The sequence below is a fragment of the Magallana gigas genome, chromosome 9, assembly GCF_963853765.1.
Source record: "Magallana gigas chromosome 9, xbMagGiga1.1, whole genome shotgun sequence".
Lineage (NCBI taxonomy): Eukaryota > Metazoa > Mollusca > Bivalvia > Ostreida > Ostreidae > Magallana > Magallana gigas.
The window spans coordinates 43,014,595-43,036,123 of record NC_088861.1 but is presented as its reverse complement, the minus strand read 5'-3'; the positions used below and the strand labels follow the sequence as shown (position 1 = coordinate 43,036,123).

The window sequence follows — 21,529 nt, the reverse complement described above, 5'->3', positions numbered from 1 at the left end:
AACCCTAAAGCATATGTTGTTTATGGGTTTTTTTATTTTTTGTTGCATTATGGTGCATTAAATAGTATTTAGTGCCCAATGGTTCATTTTTAACAATACCTTATTCTTGAATTTCTGTTCCGAATTGAGGAGGTTCCTTTTGCTTCATTTAAAGTTGATTTATATTATTTAACTACTATAATGGTTACATATATACATCAAGCTTTCGTAGGGTTTACCTCATGTTGATGTTGCCACTCAGGTCCATAGCACCTTTTCCTTTTATTGTAATAAAAAGCAAATGAAAACTAGATGCTGTCAATAGACAGGTATACCCGCACCAAGTGTTTGCCCCTAAATAACACTGTTTTGTACCAGTTTATGTATAAATGAAGGCCACATGAAAGTTCCGGTAATATATTTTAAAAAATATAACTTTCAGAAAGGATGAGATCCCTTACCATATGAAAATACACATGAGCGGCACTTTATGTACAATTTGGGGTTGAACTGTTTGCATGTGAATTTTAAGTTAATCAATAATCTTAACATTTCATGTCATAGAAAGAATAGTGGTCTATATGATTATTACAAACGAAATTGAATTATGCCCCTCTAGTTGTCAGCTTTAGATTTGCTTCTGTGTGCCTACATGTACATTATCGTGCGAACGGATTTAGAGAAGGGATGGGAGTGAGGGGTCCAGTCCCTCCCCCATGAAAATTCATTCATATCAATAGTAAAATACCAAAAATACACCTCCGATCCGAATGCCCTCACGGACATGTAAACGCTCTAACCCATTGCGCTTCAATGTTAGGTAACATTATTTGGGGGGTAAATATTTAATGAATATTTAATATACTTTATTGTTTATCTCAATAGAAAGTATACATGTACATCACAATATGCATGTGTCCTGTACCACCTTAAAGCTGAAATGTGTGTGTTACATACTTATTTACCTAATAAAATAGTGCAAGGGGTTTTGAAGAATAGGTCATAAAAATACATACATGTTACAAATAACTGATAATTGTCTGAAGTTACGTACACATGACAGGTCTGCAGGTCGCATTATTCGGGTACTAGTTTACCCAGCTCTTTGGTTAGATGCGTTTCACATGGTATTCATATCGGTATGTTTTCCATATGCAGAAAATAACCCAAACAGAAAAAATAGCCTACGGGATCATATCAATGGCTTGTGTGAAAATCATGGTTTTGAGATGATTTCGGTATACGAAAATTTCACATGCATCATGATTCTCGGGTGATCTGTAAAACTAAACAAATTGCAAGAAAACTCATATCAAAACCATGGTCTTGGTATGATCTGTTGTAACTAACAACTCATATCAAAACCATGGTCCTGGTATGATCTGTTGTAACTAACAACTCGTATCAAAACCCTGATCCTTACATGACCTGTTAAAGGACATTTATACAATAATATCTTAAATAAAAAAATGACCACTTAATTTATACTTTGCAACAGACAATTATATACTTTTAATGTTTGAAATACATTGTCAATTACCAAATATGAAAAATAGTATACATATATATCACATGAACTGTATCGTTAAGCCAATATAATCTGAATTAGAACACAGGATCAAAGTCTTCCATAATTTAGATGATAATTATACTGTACGTACGTTATTTCAAACTCTTCTAGCAATTATTACATGAATTGTACAAATTAAAATATTACGTATGCATTTTAAAACCTAGCTGCAGGTCTGTAGCTCCCGGTCTGAACTAATGATACATGTACATCCATGCATTAGTTGCTTGCTTCACTTAATAAATCACTTGATAGGAGTGTATTGTAAATTAGTCTTTATAAAATATTATTTACCTCAAATGAATAAGAATATATTCCCCCAAAATACTTCCATAAATTCGCTTTATAAATATGCCAAGATAGAGCAAGATGCCCAACAATAACAAATTTTCCTGACATGTAACATCACATTTAGGCTCCAAGATGAACATTCAAAATTTGCAACTCAACTTCCTGTTATGCAAAAATCTTAATTCTTAGTGGTCAGTTTATCTGGCAATTAACGAATCATTTCAAACGCATGTTCTGTTGCCTTCTAAGATAATAGCACATACCAGAATCACAAGAAAATCATAGCAGACTCAAAACCAAGAAACAAACCACATCAGTATCATACTTCCTTATTTGTCACCTATGATTTGGGTATGATTCATTTAATGGATCATGTCTAAATCATAGAACAAAATCATGAATTTGTGAGTTTGATATGATTTTTAAGTGATTTTGATATTATTTCTTAAGAAAGGTTTTTGTTTGGGAAGGTTTAGTTAACATGCATAAAAGTTTCATTTGTTATGATCACCTTAAGGGATTAATATTGTGCTCTAACTGGATTATCATTATGATGTTGACCAATTATATAGGTAAGCAAAATACATGTATAGTAGCACAATATTGTGAGACACCGGTATGTACATAATTATTACTTTCACTTTCTAAATAATTGATCTCCCTTTGCCAGCATACTGTAACATCATCTTTTAATATTTAAACAAGCTTATCATTGTTATCTATCCTATCGCATTTGTACAGTTTCTGTCATTTTAATTGCAAAAGTTTTTTTTTTTCATTTGTCAGACTTACACTATTGAGTTGACCTCATATTGACCCTGTGAAAATTTAAATTTGTTTATTACATGTAAGTAAGTGTAGAGACTTATCATGTTTATATGGGAAATTATATGATGGAAGGGGTCTTTCTTTCTTTATGTATTATAATGCATCAAATACAATGTAGGCCATGACCCTATGGGATTGTTCTGACCCCAGGAAATAGGAAAATGCAAAATCTTCTATACTACTATATTAAAATAATAGACTCGGATATTTTAGCTTTAATACCGATAAATCGGAAGAGTACTGAGTAATTTTGTTTTATAAATTTTAGATATCATTGGTACTTAAGATTACCAATTTCTTTTTATTTTTCTCAATCAACTTCGTTCATTAATAATCAACGAAAATTCCTCAAAAAATTTCGGAAATCATCTGAAATTTTTGGATTTTAAAATCTTGCGCATGCGCATTACATTCACCCTAAATCATTTTATTTTTTGTTTCCACAATATCACATTTGCATGGATTTGTTCATCAAAGAAAATACAGTAGATAACTCTAACACAGTGCATATACTATAAAAAAAAATCCCGAGAGTTTCAAATGTGAACATTGTGTGTAAAAAACGTTGTTGAAATATGTTGAATTCTGCAATTATAGAATTAAACTTTTCGAAGAAAGGTATTTACAGCTTCAAAATGGTTTGTTGTGGACAATTTGACTGTTATTTTCAATGTTACTTTATTAATTTTCTCCAAAATTGTTTTGGAGCGATTCTGCAATTTTCTGCTTCATTACGAGTATATGGGAGGCCTTTTAACTGTGGTTAAACAGATTATTCAAACTCAGCAGAGTGTAGTGAAATTAACAGCATTACTGTAGGCTTGAAGTTTGGTTACGCAAATGTCAACAATATACGGTGTTTCGATGTATCTATTTTGTAAATGCTCTATATCATATGCAATGTCAACCCGTGCACGCACGGGTCAAAATATCTTCTAATCTTCTATATCTTCTAGTATCTTCTAATGTCTTTACGATACATCAAATGGTGTAAAGTACATAACCCCCAGGTGTTGTCTTTAAACCACCAGCCCCTCCCCCTTCTAAAATAGGAAATGATGATACACTATAATTATATTTTGAGATCCCCATCCCTAAACCGTATTTATTCTTGCTCTTTGAATTGTGTCATTGCGCATCAAATGGTATATAGTTAGACCCCCTTGGAGACATCCTGATATTCTAGAACTGGAAATAATAAAGTATTTTATTTTATTCATATGTTCTGGCGTGCGACCAGTTCTTGCTAAGTACCGTTTCTCGCCAGTGCATTGTTACGTCATTTAATCAACACATAAAATTATATACGAAAAATGACGTAACAAAGCACTGGCGAGAAATTGTGCTTGGCGAGAACTGGTCGCACGCCAGTAGTGTTTGACCCATGTTGGTAATTCCTAGCCTAATGATGACCCTGCTTTGTTTAGGAGACTTTACAATATCCCCAAATAGGCGAACACACATGCATATAACATTTTGTTTATCTTAAAAATTAAATTTAGCAATTTAAAATTTGCTACTGTGCACATGTAAAAATGTAAGAAGGTTGTATCTTTAGAACCACGTTTTTTTTTTGGTTTTTTTTTTTGGGGGGGGGGGGGTGATGTGAAGTGTAAACATTTAATTTAAATCAATTATTCATATTAATTTTAACTAGAATATTAGTAATTGATCCCGATGTAGAAATGTTGATGATATCTCAATAGATCATTTGTCCATTATGCAACGAGTAATTTGATTTTTTTAAGAAATACATTTTTTACCAGTTTCTAAGACTTTTAAGACCCCATTATATTTGGTTTTTAATAGATCATTCGACAATTGACAAAAGTGTAAATGTAAGGTTTTTTTGAGTAATAAACGTCAATTTTCTGCTACTATTTGACTCCCTGGATAAAATCTATATCTTTAAAACCTTATTGCACATCTATAGGACAGCCCCTATCATATCTCAAGATATGATGTGTCTATCCATTAATCATAAGAGTTCTGGGATGTAGGATTTTTTTGGAGCGATAAACGTTTTGCTATTATTTTACTATGAATTTAAATTTCCAAAACCTTTTTGCACATCTATAGGACATCCCCTATCATATCCCAAGAGGTGACGTACCTACTTCAAAAGTTATAAGAGGAGTTCTATGAACCATAATTTTTTTTGAAAAAAAACGTCATTTTTTTATTGCCCACCGATTCCCGTGATGAAAAAAATTCTGACACCCGATCACAATTCAAAATGACACCCAAAATCATATTTTAGAAGATCATTGGGCAACTGCAAAAAATGTTGACGTTTTTTAAACAAGACTTTTTGTTAAAAAAAAGAGTCATTTTCCATCCACCAATAGACCCCCCAGACAAAATTGAAATTTCCAAAACCTACTTGCTTATCTATAGGACATCCCAAAATATATTCTAAGAGATGATTTGTCTATTGTTGAATAAGTAAGAGCAGTTAGAGGAAGAAGGGTTTTTGGGAAAAACGTCATTTTTTACCAATTATTTGACCCCCAGGACTACCAGAGAATTTTTGAAACTTCTTTACACAACAACATGACACCCCTAACCAAACTTTAAGAGTTCAGTTTGCTGGTTTATAAGATGTAAGAGCAGTTTGAAAAAGTAAAACGTGACAGACGGGCGAACGGACGGTCGGACGGACGGACAGACAGAACAGGGTAACAACAATATACCCGAACTTTCATTAGAAAGTGCGTGTATAACTATTGATAATCATATCGATAGTATTTTACAAAGCAAGACTGAATTTTATTAAAAACATGTTTTCTCCAAACTTAATATTTTTCATTATTTCTTTGTTTTAGACCGAGCACAAATACGTAGAGAAAATCGTACGATGCGGCTCATGTTGTTCTGTAAAAGCTGCAAAATAAATAGAGGCACCCTCGTAAATGTTGAATGTGGGCACCTGCTGTGCAGCAATTGCCGCAACAAGCTCAACGCATGCAAGTTCTGTAGAGAAGAAATAAAAGAGGTTGTAGCTGTTATATTTGGCAATTAAAAATGCAATTGGGGCATTATCAATAAATTGTTTGTTTCCCTGCGAACAGTGTGTTACCCGGTTTACTTAAAAAAATAATATTCGAACGAAAATAACAAAAAAAAAATTATTTCGTCAATGATATATCTAATAAAAGATATACAAGTTTAAATTAGGGATGTCAGTTTTAAATAGATGTAGCCCTCCCAAGCAATCAGCAGGCATGGTCTAGCGAAACTACGCGTTGAATTTTGTGAAAACTTCCATCTTCTTATTTAGATTTTAAAAAAAATGCCAAAAGCAATTTCAAAACATTAAGTAACTTCTAATTATTTGTACTAGATATAATCATTTTCTCTTGAAAAAAAAAATATCATCAAAATTTTGATTAACAAATGGTTTTTTCTTTCTTCCTAGCCTCTAATACATACGTATCACCTAAGTTATCTCAAATTGGTCATGTATCATGTTCCAAGCTAAATAAATGACCCGTGCTGAAGAAGGCAGGGTCGTGGACACATTGACCAAGCTAAATCATTGATCCCTGCTACATGTAATGATAGATGGGTGGTCAACACATTAATCATGCTAAATTTTTGACCTGTGTTTAAGGAGGTTGTGTAGTCATCACACTAACCAACATAAATCATTGACCTAAGGGGGCTGGGTCGTCAACACATTGACCAAGCTTAATCATTGATCCCTGTTACATGTAATGGTAGATGGGTGGTCATCACTCTAACCAAGCTAAATCATTGACCTAAGGGGGCTGGGTGGTCAACACAATGGCCAAGTCATTGTCCCCTGTTACATGAAATGGAAGAAGGATGTTCGACACATTAATCAAGCTAAATCTTTGATCCGTGCTTATATAGACGGGGTGGTCAACAGCTTGACCAAGCTTAAGCCTAAGGGGGATGGGTGGTCAACACAATGTCCAAGCTAAATTATTGATCCCCTGTTACATGAAATGGAAGAAGGATGTTCGATACATTAATCAAGCTAAATCTTTGACCCGTGCTGATAGAGATGGGGTGGTCATCACATCAACCAAGCAAAATCAGTGACCTAATGGGGCTGGGTGTTAAACACAATGACCATTTGATCTATTCTTTACTTTTTAAATTTTTTTTTTTACTTTTATCTACTAAACAAAATGTTCATATATTTTTCATAAAATTATTATTTTTTCCTGTATATGTATAAAGAATGCTTTTTTAGGGAGATCAACATATTTTAAAATCCAGTCCTCATTAAAACCAGCAAACGTTTACTTCTTATAAAACTAGCACTTGGAAATAAATTGATATTATTAATTAATAAAAGTATTTACAAACATCTAATCCAATTATCAACTTATTAAATATTTAACATTGAGCATATGTAACTTACAGGCCAAATATGCTCGAAACGATATACGCAATTTTGATTGGCAGCCAAGCATTAATAGATTAAGAAAAAAATCGTTGTTTCGAATTTTATTCACTTCATTATGAATGATCTACAACGAATATTTTGGCAAAGTATGATGATCGAGCGTTGGTTTATAACTCGCGTATTCGTTGGCATCCTTATTTTAAACTTTTAATCTTTTTATTTCAATTTTAAAACAAAATAATTGAAAATGATATATAAATTAAAGCATTATGAATATTTATCAAAGGGATAACAAACATGTTTTGATAACAGCCTTGCATTTTGACCAGTTGATGATGAATTGAGGATAGGTTTTAAAGGGGTATGGTCACTTTTTTTTATTCAAAAATTATTTTTTTGATTTAAATATTAACAATGCTTTAGTGAGGCATTTTTAATAGGCAATCAAAATTTCAGTGTTATAAGCTAGTTACATAGCTTACAATTCTTTGCTATAAACAAAGCGTTTGCTTACATTTGAATGTTGAAGTAAAAATTCCAGTTTTAAACTTAAAATCAATGTGTTAACCGTTAGGAACTCTTTATTTATGCTTAAAATGAACAAGAGGTGAGACAAATCAGCTTGGAAAGGATTTTCACTGGTTTATTGACAAAAACAGGGGAGGAACCTTGTTTACATGGCAAAGTATTGTGAGCCCAATGTCTCGCTTATAACTCTATTGATATTTAGAAATGCATTCCTAAAGCATTGTAAATAAAAAAAAAAAGAATTTAGCCAAAAACATTACCAAGCCCCTTTAAACCCATTATGGTTCGACTGGTATGTTTGGGTCGTGTTTACCTATATGCGCTCAAAACACATCACAGAATTTATTAGTGTGATAATTTGATAACTTTTATGGTATTTTATAAATCATTTTTACGATTTTGATTTGAGTTTTTTTTAAATTAAGGGAATATGTATTTTAGAATGCCTAACAAAGGAAAGCTAAAATATTTTTTGATTTGATTAGGGGCATGGCCTCGATTTTAGCAGAACATTTGTTAAATTCTATTTTTTTTTTAAATTACCACTTTTACTTTGGTATCTATAATGGAATAAAAGTGTCAACTGTCGAGTTATAAGCCAGATATCGAGTGCCCAGACTCTAACCTTGTTTTGCATTGTTTGCAAATAATTTAAATTGATACAGACCTAAAAAGAAAATATTATGTTTAAAGCGCTGCTTTCCTTTTGATTGTTTTCAGAATTTGTTTGAAAGGAAAGAGTATTGTTTAAACTTTTACTGGTATATACAACAAAACACTGAGCTTTATATCTCGCTTATCACTGGACAACTGAAAATCAACATTTGCCTATCACTTAACTTTTCTCATTTACTTTTCTTTTACATAGAAATTGGTAAATTTATTTGAAATAGATTCAACTCAAATGACCATGGTCCTTACGAGCAATCGCTAATCTAAGAATTGCAGTTTTTAATATAGAAAGGCACTAAGCCATAGTTTGTCAGAACTTCTCCGGTGAATAAATCTTTTATACTGTTAATATTTTTATAACGCATGTTTTCATCCTGTTTTATTATTTATCAATAATTATTCAAATCATTCTATATTGTTATCTTGTTTTATGTTTTCTGTTCGTCACAGTTGTTAAGTGTTTTAATGTTTATTTTTTTTTTATTATTTAGCATTAAACCTTGTAATAATATGAATGTATAATATTAGTAATATCTTTATTTTTTGATTTTTTTTAACAATCAAACTAACTTTTGGATTGCTTTTTTTTTTAAATTTGACACTTCTTTTACAGTTTTATTATTTAGTACTTTATTTTGTAGCTTTATTTCGTCTTTATAAATAAACGTTTCTTGAAATTAGATGTTATTCATTTTTATGAACGTACATATCTTGTGCATGGTGTAGGTGAAATAATGTGTGGTCTAAAAAATCAAACAAAATGATGATGTAGAGATTGTGATGTGTGAACCAAACCTGTCTATCACGTAAAAGAGATATTTACACTGAATTTGTTTTTTTTTAATAAAGAGTGCATTAAAAACAGTTTTTCATGCATTGCCTATAATGGCTAATAATTAGAACGATACGATTGTCACTTTATGTTACTACATTGAATCATGCACTATGTAGATGCAGTTATAATTCAAGTGTTTTAACAATTAGAATTTATGTTAAATGTTAGTGCGTGAGAATATAGTGTTTCATATAAGTGAGAAAAGTGGAACTTTCAATTAATTGCCTAACGTCATGACGTCAGGCATATCTAAGGTTTAAAAATTGCCTTCTCCGAAATAGCGCAGACAATGGGAGCAAGCAATATCAAGCTTTTTGACAAAAAAGATTAACAGATGCATGTTTAATGTGTCAGCATTTATACTCACAATTAATAAGAATGTTATATGGGATGGAATAACATCAGTGGGCAAAAATTTTCAAGTAAAAGAGCTGTTCACCAAGCACATCTGTAATCCTGATTAAAAAATAGACTGCCATATTTGAACGGTCGAAAAGGGGGGGGGGGGGTGTCATCGCAACAAGATGATACACATTGTCTATTACGGTACAATGTAAGTAATAATTGGTTTTGGATTATCATCATCAGTTTGGATTAAAGAAAAAGGGGTGTAATTTGTCAAAGTTAAAAAAATGATGCAAGCTACAATTTTGTTAAATTTTAATATATACATTACCTTTGGGTCATTGGGGCCATGATTTGGGGGAAGGGGTGAACATTTATACATAGTTATTTTTCTGAATGAAAGATGACAATAACAAACTATCAACCATCTCAAAAATCCATAAAACGAAATACAAATTCAAAGCATAGCAACACGGATCTTTAAAAAGATAGAGGTAGGATCAAGTGCCTAGGAGGAGTCACACCCGCCGTGTGCTCTTTGTCGTAATCGGGAATCAAAGTACTGAAAGTACTGAATGACGGGGTCTTAAAATTTTGAATTAGAATTGTCCATGTTTTCATGAATCTGCATAGAAAATTATGAGTTTGAATGTGGTGTTTCAATCTATATTTAAATTCGGCAATTGCCTGATACTTCGTCTAAAATCTTTACTATATCCCGGCTGGGACTGTCCTTCATAATTTTAGATAATTGACGCAACAGTATTTTATGTAAAATAAGACCCCAAAGGAAATATTTTTTTAAATCGATAATACTAGACTGGAAGTTAATAAATCACGTCATTTTTTGGGCAACACCTTTCCTGATTGGCTGTTATATTTGTCGTTAAAAATTAAGCAAAAGAAAGATAAAGACATTAACTGATAAATGTACAGAGATAAGTCAATTAAAGGACTGGTTAGAAAAAAATAAGTACATGTAAAATGGCCAGCTCAGTCACTTCGTGTTAATGAGGGAGAGATGGTGTCATGTCTAAGAGAAATATTTACCCGGCGGTAATTTGTTTTACTGACAATTGATAATGCAATGTCTATTGTATGATGGTTTTGAATTGGTAATTTTAGCTATGAATTCAGAATTATTTGATTTTAAAATTTCTAATATTTGCAGAGTTAACGGTTTTAACAGCAAAATTAACAAATGTTGTAGAAAATTGTCATTGCAGGGATCTGTGCCTTTTCAAAACACATTCGTCTATTAAACGCAAATAATTTTCAAGCGTGTTTTGGAAAAATTGAACTTAATTTCGAAATCAATTTAATTTGATTTTTTTCGAAGAGCTACAAAAAACGGAGTTGTATATCAGATTTTAAAAAATACGATAAAAAGATATGAGTTTTCATCTTCTAAAAATTGAAAAAAGATATATTTCTATTTACATGTACTGCCACAGGGTAAATTAAAAATTTAAAACCTTACAACCATGCATTATTTCTGAATTCATACGTCTTATATTGGTCTGAATTATTAAGCGATTGAAGAAAGATCAGTTGAGTTTCTGATGATAGACACTAATATTTTGATAAAGAAATTATTTTAATAAGGAATGTGACTGATTTTGTACGTTTTAAATTTTATAAAAGTATAAAATTACCCGGACAACATGAACATATAACTTGGTTCTTTAATCGCTAAGATTGTATATATTGTTTGTTGTATTGGTCACCCAAAATGTATAATCTGCCGGTATATTGATATTGCTTAAAATGCATTGTTCAAAATTTAAATTCAGTTTAGTTAACTTAACTAACTCTGTCAATGAACGAGAAGGCAAATTCAGACAGTTTTTGTTTTCTATGTACAAAATTCTTTTAAAGATGGACAGCAGTCATACTGCAAGTAGACTTGAATCCAAAGAAGAACCTATTTAGTATCAATATCATTTAGTAGACAGCTGTGTATAACCCGTCCAGATTTTAAGTTCGGCTCGCACATGAAGTTTGGTAGTATTCATGTGATAAAAAGTTTAAATAAAATTCACAACTTTTCAAAAATGGCACATTACGTTTGTGAACTATATCTTCGATTCAACCCTTCTATTAATTAATGAGCTCGTCCGCCAACTGAATCGTCAACGGCGTTGCGCATTCAGGTAATCACATAACCCATTCCACAAATCGCTACAACTATTGACTCCGAGCAAGAATATTTTGATAAATCTATTGTTTATTTTCTTTATAGAATTTGGATTATACATAAATGGCTTAAAAAGATTTAATGCGTGTTTTTTATAAATAATGTATATTTACTGAACCAAATGAAAACTTTCTGCACTCTTCTCTTAAGCGTCAACTCAATACATGTAGATGTGTTATACGCGTGCTTTCCTGTTTGAGACTTTGGCTGACAGTAAACTAATAGACGGGGTCACATGACCTTGAAAGCACTTTAACCAAATTGTGAAATGCTTACAACTGTCGACACCAACAAGGAAAAATAGACGCCTAACAAAGTCCTGCTTCCGAATAAGCAATCAAGTAAAAACAATTGAATTGAATATTTAATGATAATATGGATATGGTCACCTGTTTCATTCACACGTTCCTTCACAGTATAAAAGGAAAAAGTGTATACAGAAATCTTTTCTAAAATAATTGCCATCGTATGGTTGCTTTTCACAACAAGTTTGCTGGGTCCCAGTTCTTAAATCCAACCAAATCTATGTCTCTGTGGAAATCAATCAACTCGTCGACCGTCATCGGCCTCATTGGATGACGCGGTGGCCCGAGGTCAAGGCCGACTAGCGCCATCATCGGCTTCACGGCCGCCACATTACCACCCAGAGAATGACCTAAACAAGTTCAAGTTCAGTTTATTCACTCAGACCAAATAATTTGGTACAAGAGGAACATATATATAATACATACAAATACAAATCGTCAGAGGTACAGACAAACAGGTACATTTTCATACAGGGAAAAGAACAGACTATAGAATCACTACTTATGTTAGATTTTAGTATAAAGGATCATCATAGGAAAACAACTAAGAGGAGCAGACGCCATCAACAAATTTTGAAATAAATACACATAATTTTCTTAGCGATTTACAATTGCAATAAGTCATGAGTTCAGAAAACTTAAAAAAATTTGGTCTTTTCCAATATTTTGTGTTTATGTATTTTTTCCTTATTTCTTCTAGTGCCGAACATTCTAAAATATAATGAAATTCATCACCAATGAGACCTTTATTACACAAAAGACATAACCTCTCATTCAAAGGAATGTTATACCATCTGCCTGTCTCTACAGGAAAACGATGGTTTGATGTACGAAATTTAATGAATTTTTTTCTTAGTTTTACAGGTAAAATATCAAGATACTTCTCAAAGCCAAAGTATGGTTTTAAAATTTTATACACTTGACCTCTGGAAGAACAATTTATATCATTTGACCATATTTGCATAAATTGGTCTTTTAATCTTTGGTTTACAGTAGCAGATAACCATTCTATATTGACAAAATTATGGTTCTGCCAGACATATTGTAGCCTGCACATGTTCAAAATTCTTTGAATACAATCAATCCATGGGCTTTTACAATCGCTATTAAAATGTTGTGAAAATAAATATCTGTACCCTGTATATACAATTTTGTTCTCAGGGCTTATTAGCATTTTCCCCCAATATGTAATTATTCTTGTATAAACATTAATATACAGCGGGTAGCGCCCTGTTTCTCCATATATCATAAAATTCGGTGTTGTGCTTCTTAAATTAAGTACTGTTTTTAAAAATTTCAGATGTACACGTTCAATAATATCTAGATTTTCAAAGCCCCAAATTTCGCAGCCGTACAATAAAACTGGTAAAACAACCTTATCAAACAAATCAAATTGACAATTTACTGGTAAATTAAAATTTCTAATTTTTCTTATAACACCATACATAGCCTTTTGAGCCTGTTCACACAAATGCTTTTTTGCTTTAATAAATGAACCAGTTCTTGACAGAACGATACCCAGGTATTTGAATTCTTTAACATTTTCAATAACTTCTCCTTTATAATAAAAAAGCTTTTTCGACGTTGGACCTTTGGAGAAAACCATTATTTTTGTTTTATTAACATTGACATTAAGTTTCCATTGAGTACAATAACTATAAAATTCGTTGAGGGCGTTTTGGAGGTCTTCTGTCGATTCCGCCATTATGACGGTATCGTCAGCGTAAAATAAAATAAGTAGTTTCAAATGTAAAAATAACTCGTTTTCGATTTCATTACTAATGCTTTGTAAACCAACAATATTTTTTTCCAAAAGAAAGTTTTCTAAGTCATTAATGTACAAACAGAACACCTTTTAATAAGCTTGTTAGTTATCAAATGGCCACCACATTACTATCCAGAGATTGAACATCGTCATCTTTACAACGTCAAGGCTTTGTGATTATGGAACTCCACACATAACTCCTGTGTTTGGAATTCCGTAATCACAAAGCATTGACGTTGTGAAGATGGAACATCGTGTACTTTGTTAAACTGTCAAACATTTCAAACAATTTCCAGTAGTTCCTGCCAGTATGGCTATAATTACTAGTACTTTAAAACAAACTAGGGAATCGCTGCCATTAGTGGGCCTTTTTTAACAACAAACAAAGATGCTGATGATTTAACTACCTCGAATGTGGAAGGATTCAATCAAGGAATACGTGGAAGCGATGTTTTACCGTGCCATAACCTGATTAATAACGTAATAAACAAGTTTGAGGAAGTTTGGTAATTCACAAATTATCAATCAGATCTAAATTAAATCTTGCAATACCATTTGTTTAGCTATAAATTAATTTTTATTCATTAAAAATCCATATATTTTTATCTACTTTTTGAAATAGAACATTTTCCAATATCTATATAGCATTGTATAGAACATAGTATACTTCCAAAGGAGGTCAATAAAAACAAGTATGGCCACGACTTTCTGATCCATCCAGCTTCCTCAAGCTTCAGTTCATTTCAATATTCAAAGGAATACGCAAGATTGTGTTATCCATATAAGAACACCTGCTGCCGAAGTATGGGCTGGTTGCACACAGATGGACATAGAAAAATTGGAAAAGGTTTAATTAAATGCCGCAAGAATAGTAACTGGGCTCACAAATTTTGCTTCAAGAAACTCAATTTATTTTGAAACAGGTTGGGAACCTTTGGAACACAGAAGAAATAGAGCTAAATTAATAACTATGTACAAAATGCACAATAACTTAGTACCTACTTACATACAAAACATTGTACCATATACAAGAGGCAGTGTTTCAAGGTACACAACTAGAAACTTTTTTGATTATTCTGTTCCAAAATTTAGATTAGAACTATTTAATAAATCATTTATTCCTGATACTGTCAGAAGATGGAATGCCCTAAGTCTTAATACAAGGGAGGCAACCTCTATTAAAATATTTAAAAAATGTTTATACAATGATACGGTAAAGCCTCAGAAACATCTTTCATTTGGAAAAGGATTTTTAAACATAACACATACACGTTTGAGACACAACTGTATTTTAAATTCTGACTTATTCCGCTGTAACTTAATAGCCAGTCCAAACTGTTCGTGTGGCTTATCGGAAGATGCATACCATTTGCTTTTTGTCTGTAAAAAGTATACAAGAGCTCGGAATTCTCTAATAAATAAGCTATTGACATTACGTTATGTACACATTATAGATGCACATTTATTGTTATGGGGGGGTGATTCGTTGACATATATACAAAACACTGAAATTTTCAAGACGGTACAAATTGTTTTGAGTGAATGTGGTCGTTTTTTAAAAAATGTCTGAATTTATAAGGTGATATTATATATGCAGTAGATTGTTTATTCATGTATATTTATGTGCATTCATCTCTAACGTTATTACTGGCAATATTTATAAAATTTCATTACTAGGAGAAGACTATCTAAGTTTTAGAACTTGTGTCTTATCCTTTTGATTTATTCAATAAAATGTGTTCAATTCAATTCACCTGATGACGACTTGTCATTAGAAGTTTGGTAAAATTAGGTAAAGACAGCAAAAAACAAGATACGTCAATTAATAAAGACAAAAACCATCCTATTTCACCACGTGCCGATTACTTCAATCTGGATACTTTTACGCTAATGACTTTTGGCGACAACAATATATAAAACAATATGTTTAGCTGGGGTGTGTCAAAATCATAATAGTCCCACTACTTGCATGAACAATTTGCAAATTAGTGTTATAACATATACAAACTATTTTTCATCATGCAACTGATTTAACGTAAATTGTTATTAAAATCTGTTTTCATCAAAATATATTTTGAAGATTAAGTATTTCTCACCATGCTTAACCATTAATCTCAGGACTTTCTGCGCTCGAATTTGTTCTTCCCTTGCCTTTTCCATCTCTCCATCACTCAGATGTTGCAGCAGTCTATGGAAGACCTGTGGCATGAAGTTGTACAGGGTTCCTACAGCGCCATGTGCCCCCATCACCAAGTTACCCATCAGTTGCTGGGGAAAGAAGTTTTTGTTCAAAATAAAATTGGCTTTATTCCCTTCTGATGCAGTGTGAATTAACTGTATAATTAAAAGTGATTTTGATTTTAATAACTAAATCGTTAATGTCGGAATTGCTTTTTATTAAGTTTGGAACAGCATTTACTTTTATGAGCTGTCCTACCATGCATTAGTTTTCTAATTGCGATTAATGATTTTGAATTTGATTTGTATCACGTTTTGACCGCAGTGTATTTAAATATATACTTGGTTAAATAGTATATTAATTATTTAAGAATAATTTTGAATGGCCGTGTATTTGAACAAACATCTAGATTGATGATAAATGCCTAAGCACCCTTTATATTTTAAAGAAAGAATTCAAAAATAGTCTTTGACATTAGATGAAAAAATGACAAAAACAAACCGTCAACCATCTCAAAAATCCATAAAACGAAGTACAAATTCAAAGCATAGCAACATGGATCCCAAATAGATAGAGGTAGGATCAGGTGCCAATGAGGAGTGAGCATCCTCTGCTGACCGGTCACACCCGCCGTGTTCTCCTTGTTTCTTTAACATATATATTTACCTCATCGCAACCACACAGAATGTTGAATTTTCCCGCGAACAAACAGCCAATCAAATCCCCTAGATCTTTTGAAGCAAACTTTAAGCCAATCAAATTCGGAATTTTTTTCTTGGCCGTGATCAGGAAATCCTCCATCTTCACTTGATATATAAAAACATAAAAATATCATACAGTTTTTTTAAATATTCAAACAATAATAAAGTTATTCTTTAATTATTATGAACGAACTACCATCAACGATATACCGGGTACTTATAATCAGATCTTGTGACCGTTTAGAACAAAAAACCAAACATTTTGATATTGTGTGTTTCAGGTGAAAACTTTGGGGGGAAAGGCTATATTCACAGATTCTGAAAATCTACAATATGTGTACAAGTACAAATAAATAATGTTTAACCAAAAGTATGCAATCAAGCAGTGTATAGTCGGAAAGTAAAGAAGGTAGCTACATGTAGCTTGCGTAAATGCGCATGGTCACGGGTTTTTTTTTAATTTTACCTTTCTATTTCTGATATGTGGAATACTTAACTAACTAAATGTATTTCCAATGGTCAGCCGCAATAACAACGTCCGTACGTATAAGCAAAAACGGAAATTGTTATTCTTTTAATTAATCTCAATTGTTCAGCAGGCATTAGTATAGAGTCAAGTGTCAATTGTCTACACCTACTTATCTGTTCTCAATATTATCTTTAATATCTTTATTCCGTTATATTGCTACTATGTTTTATCAGTCGTATACAAACACTACCAGTACAGTGTACGTGGGATACAAACAAACCGGGAGGGGGGGGGGGTGAAAACGGAACCGCGTTACCTGTATTGTTATATCTAGTTCTGTACTTATATATGTTTGCAAATTCTCAGTTATATGTACATAATAAAATCACAATGTTATATTGTAATAGCTAAACAGTTTGTACATATGTCACTGAATTTCTATTTGTGGACAAGACTTTTATTTTATGTTTTTCATAGTAAAATTTTGTTTAACAAATTTTTAAGTGCCAATTGATAGCCATGAACTGAATTACATATTATTGAAATAATTAATACGAGTACTATCTTATCATAATGCTATTGTAAAATACGTTACTTTATAGTGTATATTTTAAATTCTGAATAATATAATCATAGAACAAATGTATTTGTGTAATCTTAAGAAACCATTTTGGCTAAATAAATGTGTGAACTGGACTGCGTTCAAGATCGTAGCAGCTAGCCTAGCTGCTAGGTCGTAGATATCTAGGTTTATTGAATGGACCGCTAGGTTAGCCGCTAAGTCTCAGATTTTAAGTCGTAAATATTCAACTAAAGACTAATTATATCGACATAATTTGTTAATTTCAAGCGGAAATATACATGTTGATATTCAATTTAACTTGAACAATGATCAAATTAACACGAAGTAAATAGATTTCATGTTTGTTAAAAAATGATAACTAAGGTGGCCATCTTGAATTTAATGCTTAGCGTAAAATATTCAAGCTACGAACATCTACGTAGCGGCTAGGCTAGCATACCGTTCAACTACGTAACAGCTACGATCTTGAACGCAGCCCTGGCACTTACGCTCGACTCCCGTCATAGCCGGAAGATGATAGTAGTAGAAAGGTAAGCTGGGAGCCGCATCAGCGACCATCTTACAGTGATCCACCAGGCTCTCTGTTTGACAATTTAAAAAAGTAAATCAATTTATCGCAAAAATCGTTGATGTTGTCTTATGTATTTATTTAAACATTTAATTTTGCATTCCGCGGAAAAGGGAACGTTGAAACTCACCTATACTGTTTGGTTTGAAAAATAAAGGCGGGAGGCAGGCAATAGCGTCGGCCCGGATGTGGACAGCGTGTTTCGCCTTCAATTAACAGAGCAAACAGACTTACGACACATTTCTCGTTATTCTTTTATTTACTCCAAGATGTTTTAATTTTATTTTTGAAAATCTGAACAATTTTAGTACACACCGTACACTAATTAAGAATTTATTAGGTTTATATATATATATATATATATATATATATATATATATATATATATATATATATATATATATATATATATATATATATAATGTATTATGTATAATAATATTAATAATAATAATATAGGTAGATTAAAAGATTTCTTACCAACTCTATGCTCTCCCGTACATTCAACCCACTAACATTCACCACGACCTTTAATCTGTAATAATCGATTTAACCTTTTCACTACAACATATTAATAGTGATCCAAAAACACTATATACGGTATTCAACATCGAAATACAGAGACCATTAAGATACAATCTTTGATAAGAAATGATTTCTTTGAAAAGCTTTTTCGATATTTCATTATTTTGCTTTTTAAAAACTTTCAACAATGTTTGGTTGGTTTTCCTCTAAGTTTCTGACATTGTTACTATTTTTATTCGTCACACCTGCCCGATGCTGTGAAGATCCATTTCTCTGCCACGATCTTCCTCTCTTCCTTCGTCATTGATTTACCCTCGCCCGTCGTCCCATTCACTGGGTACAAAGTATAAAAAGTTTCTTATTTTGAACTTTACATCAGACACACTATAATTATGAATAGTTTATCAATTAAGCACTTCATTCCTATCCAAAATATCGCCGAGCAGATTTTTCTTTTGTTTGTTTTGTTTGTTTTTTCGTTTCTCGTTTGTTGTTTGTTTGGACATTTTTGTGTAATTACCGTGATTGCCTTTAAGTCATAACCATTTTCAGATGATTGGAATGAAAAATATATAACTCATGCATGCTGGTATATTACAAGCAGAGCACATGTAGTGTTAAAAGTCTTATTGCAATGAGACATCTGATATTGTATCACCTTACCAAACACAGCTTTGATGTTGTTTTTCAGTAGAAATTCGCAGTATTCGTCGATTTTTGACAAATTCAGTTCCCTGGCAGAAAACACAGGTAGTCAAACATTCTTTGATCAACATTTTCTTTGCATCACTTACATTATCACTTTATCAACAAATAATATATACGTATAAACAAACTGCACGTCGAAAACGTGTATTCTTTACGTGTAATTTACAATGTTGTGATTTGGGATCATTTACCCATCTTCGTGAAATGGTGTGAACACTGCTGGTACCAGACCTTCCAGCCAAAACTGGTTGTAAGATTTCTAAAGTTGAAATAAGAAATGTCTTAAAATTCTGCATACCGGTATTTATTTCATAGATTACCATTAAGGTGCTATTACACTCTCTCTCTAATTTTTTGGGGGGTTGATTTTCTTTTTTAAATTACATCATGATGTCTCTATACAGCATGTTATTTGTAATCGTTAACATGCAAAGAGTGCATCTGTTTATATCTGGCACCTTACCTTTCTATAACCATATCTGAACGCACCGTTCAGCTTTTATATTGGCACGTTTCAGAGTTGGCACCTTACATTTTAGCTCACCTGAGCTGAAACATATATTGAGTTTTTCGAATCACATTTTGTCCGGTGTTCGTCTGTCTGTTTGTATTCATTTTATGTTTTAAACCACTGTGCCATTAAACATTGCACATAAAAAAAATTTGTAGAGTTTGTTCATATAGAGAGACATGCTCTTTTCCTATGGGATTTAATTTAGAATGATTGAAAATGTGTGTGTTGGTTAAAACAATATCTTCTTAAAATTCATTTGGCAAGAAAAATTAAAAGTAGTATGGAAGCAATCTCAGGAAGTGTAGGTTCAAGATTTCAAGTTTATTCCGACGGTGAGATTTGGGGAACAATTAGGGATCAAATTTATATTAAACATATTAAACATAAGAATATATGGGGGAGGGGTCTTTAAAATTCTGCTTCGCAAGAATTACAGTGCTTTGATCTATGGTATAACTATGCAAGCATACTGATTAAATATTGATTCTCAATTATTTGTTCAAAATCTGACTTCAAGGCGATGTTTGTGCCCAAGAAGGGGTTGAAGGTTTGATATAAAAATACATGTTGAAAGTTTTTTAAATCTTCTTAAGACCTGCGTTGCTACAATATGTGGTATACTTAGTAACTATGCAAATATCCCGATACATTGCTAGTACCGTGACCTTTGGGCTAAAACTTGAGTCCCAATAATGGGGTTAAAGTTTAATTTAATTTAATTTAAAGGAGTATACTTAAATTAAAAGTTTAGATTTCAAATTTGCCAAACCATGGCCCAAAACCAATAGTGGGATCTCTGAAAATATTCTCTTCAAGAACTGCAATGCTATAATCTGTGATATGATTTTATTTCAAAGCATCTTGATATAGTTGGGATTGTACCTTGTTTAAGCAATGATTGCAAAATAACATTTGGGCGAAAAAAAGGGCTGACATTATCAATGTTACCCTCAACCCCACTCAGCATTATATTGTAAAATAAAATATTGTATCAAAACATTCTGATCTATGTATTGTTTAAACTACGATCATAGAAAAACCACCTTGGTCCAAAATGAGCTCAATGTTTAACATAATAAGAGTATACGCGAAAATGATAATCTGATTGAACATTTACTAAATTATCCAAATATTTGTGTATAAGACTTCAGAAAGTTGCTTTTATTATAGTTATATGAAATTTTCTGCTCGGGTGAGTGATTTGACCATTTACTAAATTTTCCAAATATTTTTGTATAAGACTTCAGAGAGTTGCTTTTATAAGAGTGTATGGAATTTTTTTTGCTCGGGTGAGCGATGTAGCCCGTGGGCCTCTTGTTTGTGATTAATCTATTCTTCAAATATTTATTACATAAATCATTCGCATCCATCTCTATAATCACTATTTATTAATTAATAAAGAAAAAAGATATACCATAATTTAGTTTTGTGACCGGCTCGTTTGCATATTTAAATCCTGTTTATAATGGTATTACCTGGCTCATGATTCTTCCTATAATATCAGCTGTCTACACGCGGCTGTCCTTATCATCGAAAACTGCGTACATGTATTCATTTAATGGCAGAACTAAGATCGTTTATCTCTTCGC

General features: G+C 32.1%; 2 protein-coding genes across 7 annotated transcripts in view; one reads left to right on the top strand and one right to left on the bottom strand.

Annotated features, from left to right (window-relative positions):
* Window positions 1-8,926, top strand: part of LOC105329996 (uncharacterized) — a 14,094-nt gene extending 5,168 nt beyond the window's left edge. For all 5 annotated transcript variants that reach the window (XM_011431531.4, XM_034461454.2, XM_066070996.1 and 2 more), the window contains exon 6: window positions 5,494-8,926. In XM_011431531.4, coding sequence (XP_011429833.1) covers window positions 5,494-5,690 — 197 coding nt within the window. In that variant the 3' untranslated portion in view covers window positions 5,691-8,926. The remainder of the gene's footprint in view (window positions 1-5,493) is intronic.
* Window positions 8,927-12,017: 3,091 nt separating this feature from the next.
* On the bottom strand, window positions 12,018-21,491 carry LOC105330010 (N-acetylneuraminate lyase). 2 transcript variants are annotated; one of them, XM_066070671.1, is made up of 10 exons: window positions 21,416-21,491; window positions 19,618-19,685; window positions 19,382-19,452; window positions 18,964-19,051; window positions 18,674-18,728; window positions 18,324-18,399; window positions 18,114-18,206; window positions 16,539-16,678; window positions 15,790-15,961; window positions 12,018-12,278 (listed from the first exon to the last, which is right to left on the bottom strand). In XM_066070671.1, exons 1-10 carry the CDS (start codon window positions 21,422-21,424, stop codon window positions 12,103-12,105), a joined length of 948 nt encoding a protein of 315 aa, XP_065926743.1. In that variant the 5' UTR covers window positions 21,425-21,491; the 3' UTR covers window positions 12,018-12,102. The 2 variants fall into 2 exon arrangements, with proteins under 2 accessions (XP_065926743.1, XP_065926744.1); XM_066070672.1 differs by lacking the exons at window positions 19,382-19,452; window positions 19,618-19,685 and having other exon boundaries at window positions 21,416-21,470.
* Between the last annotated feature and the right edge of the window lie 38 nt (window positions 21,492-21,529).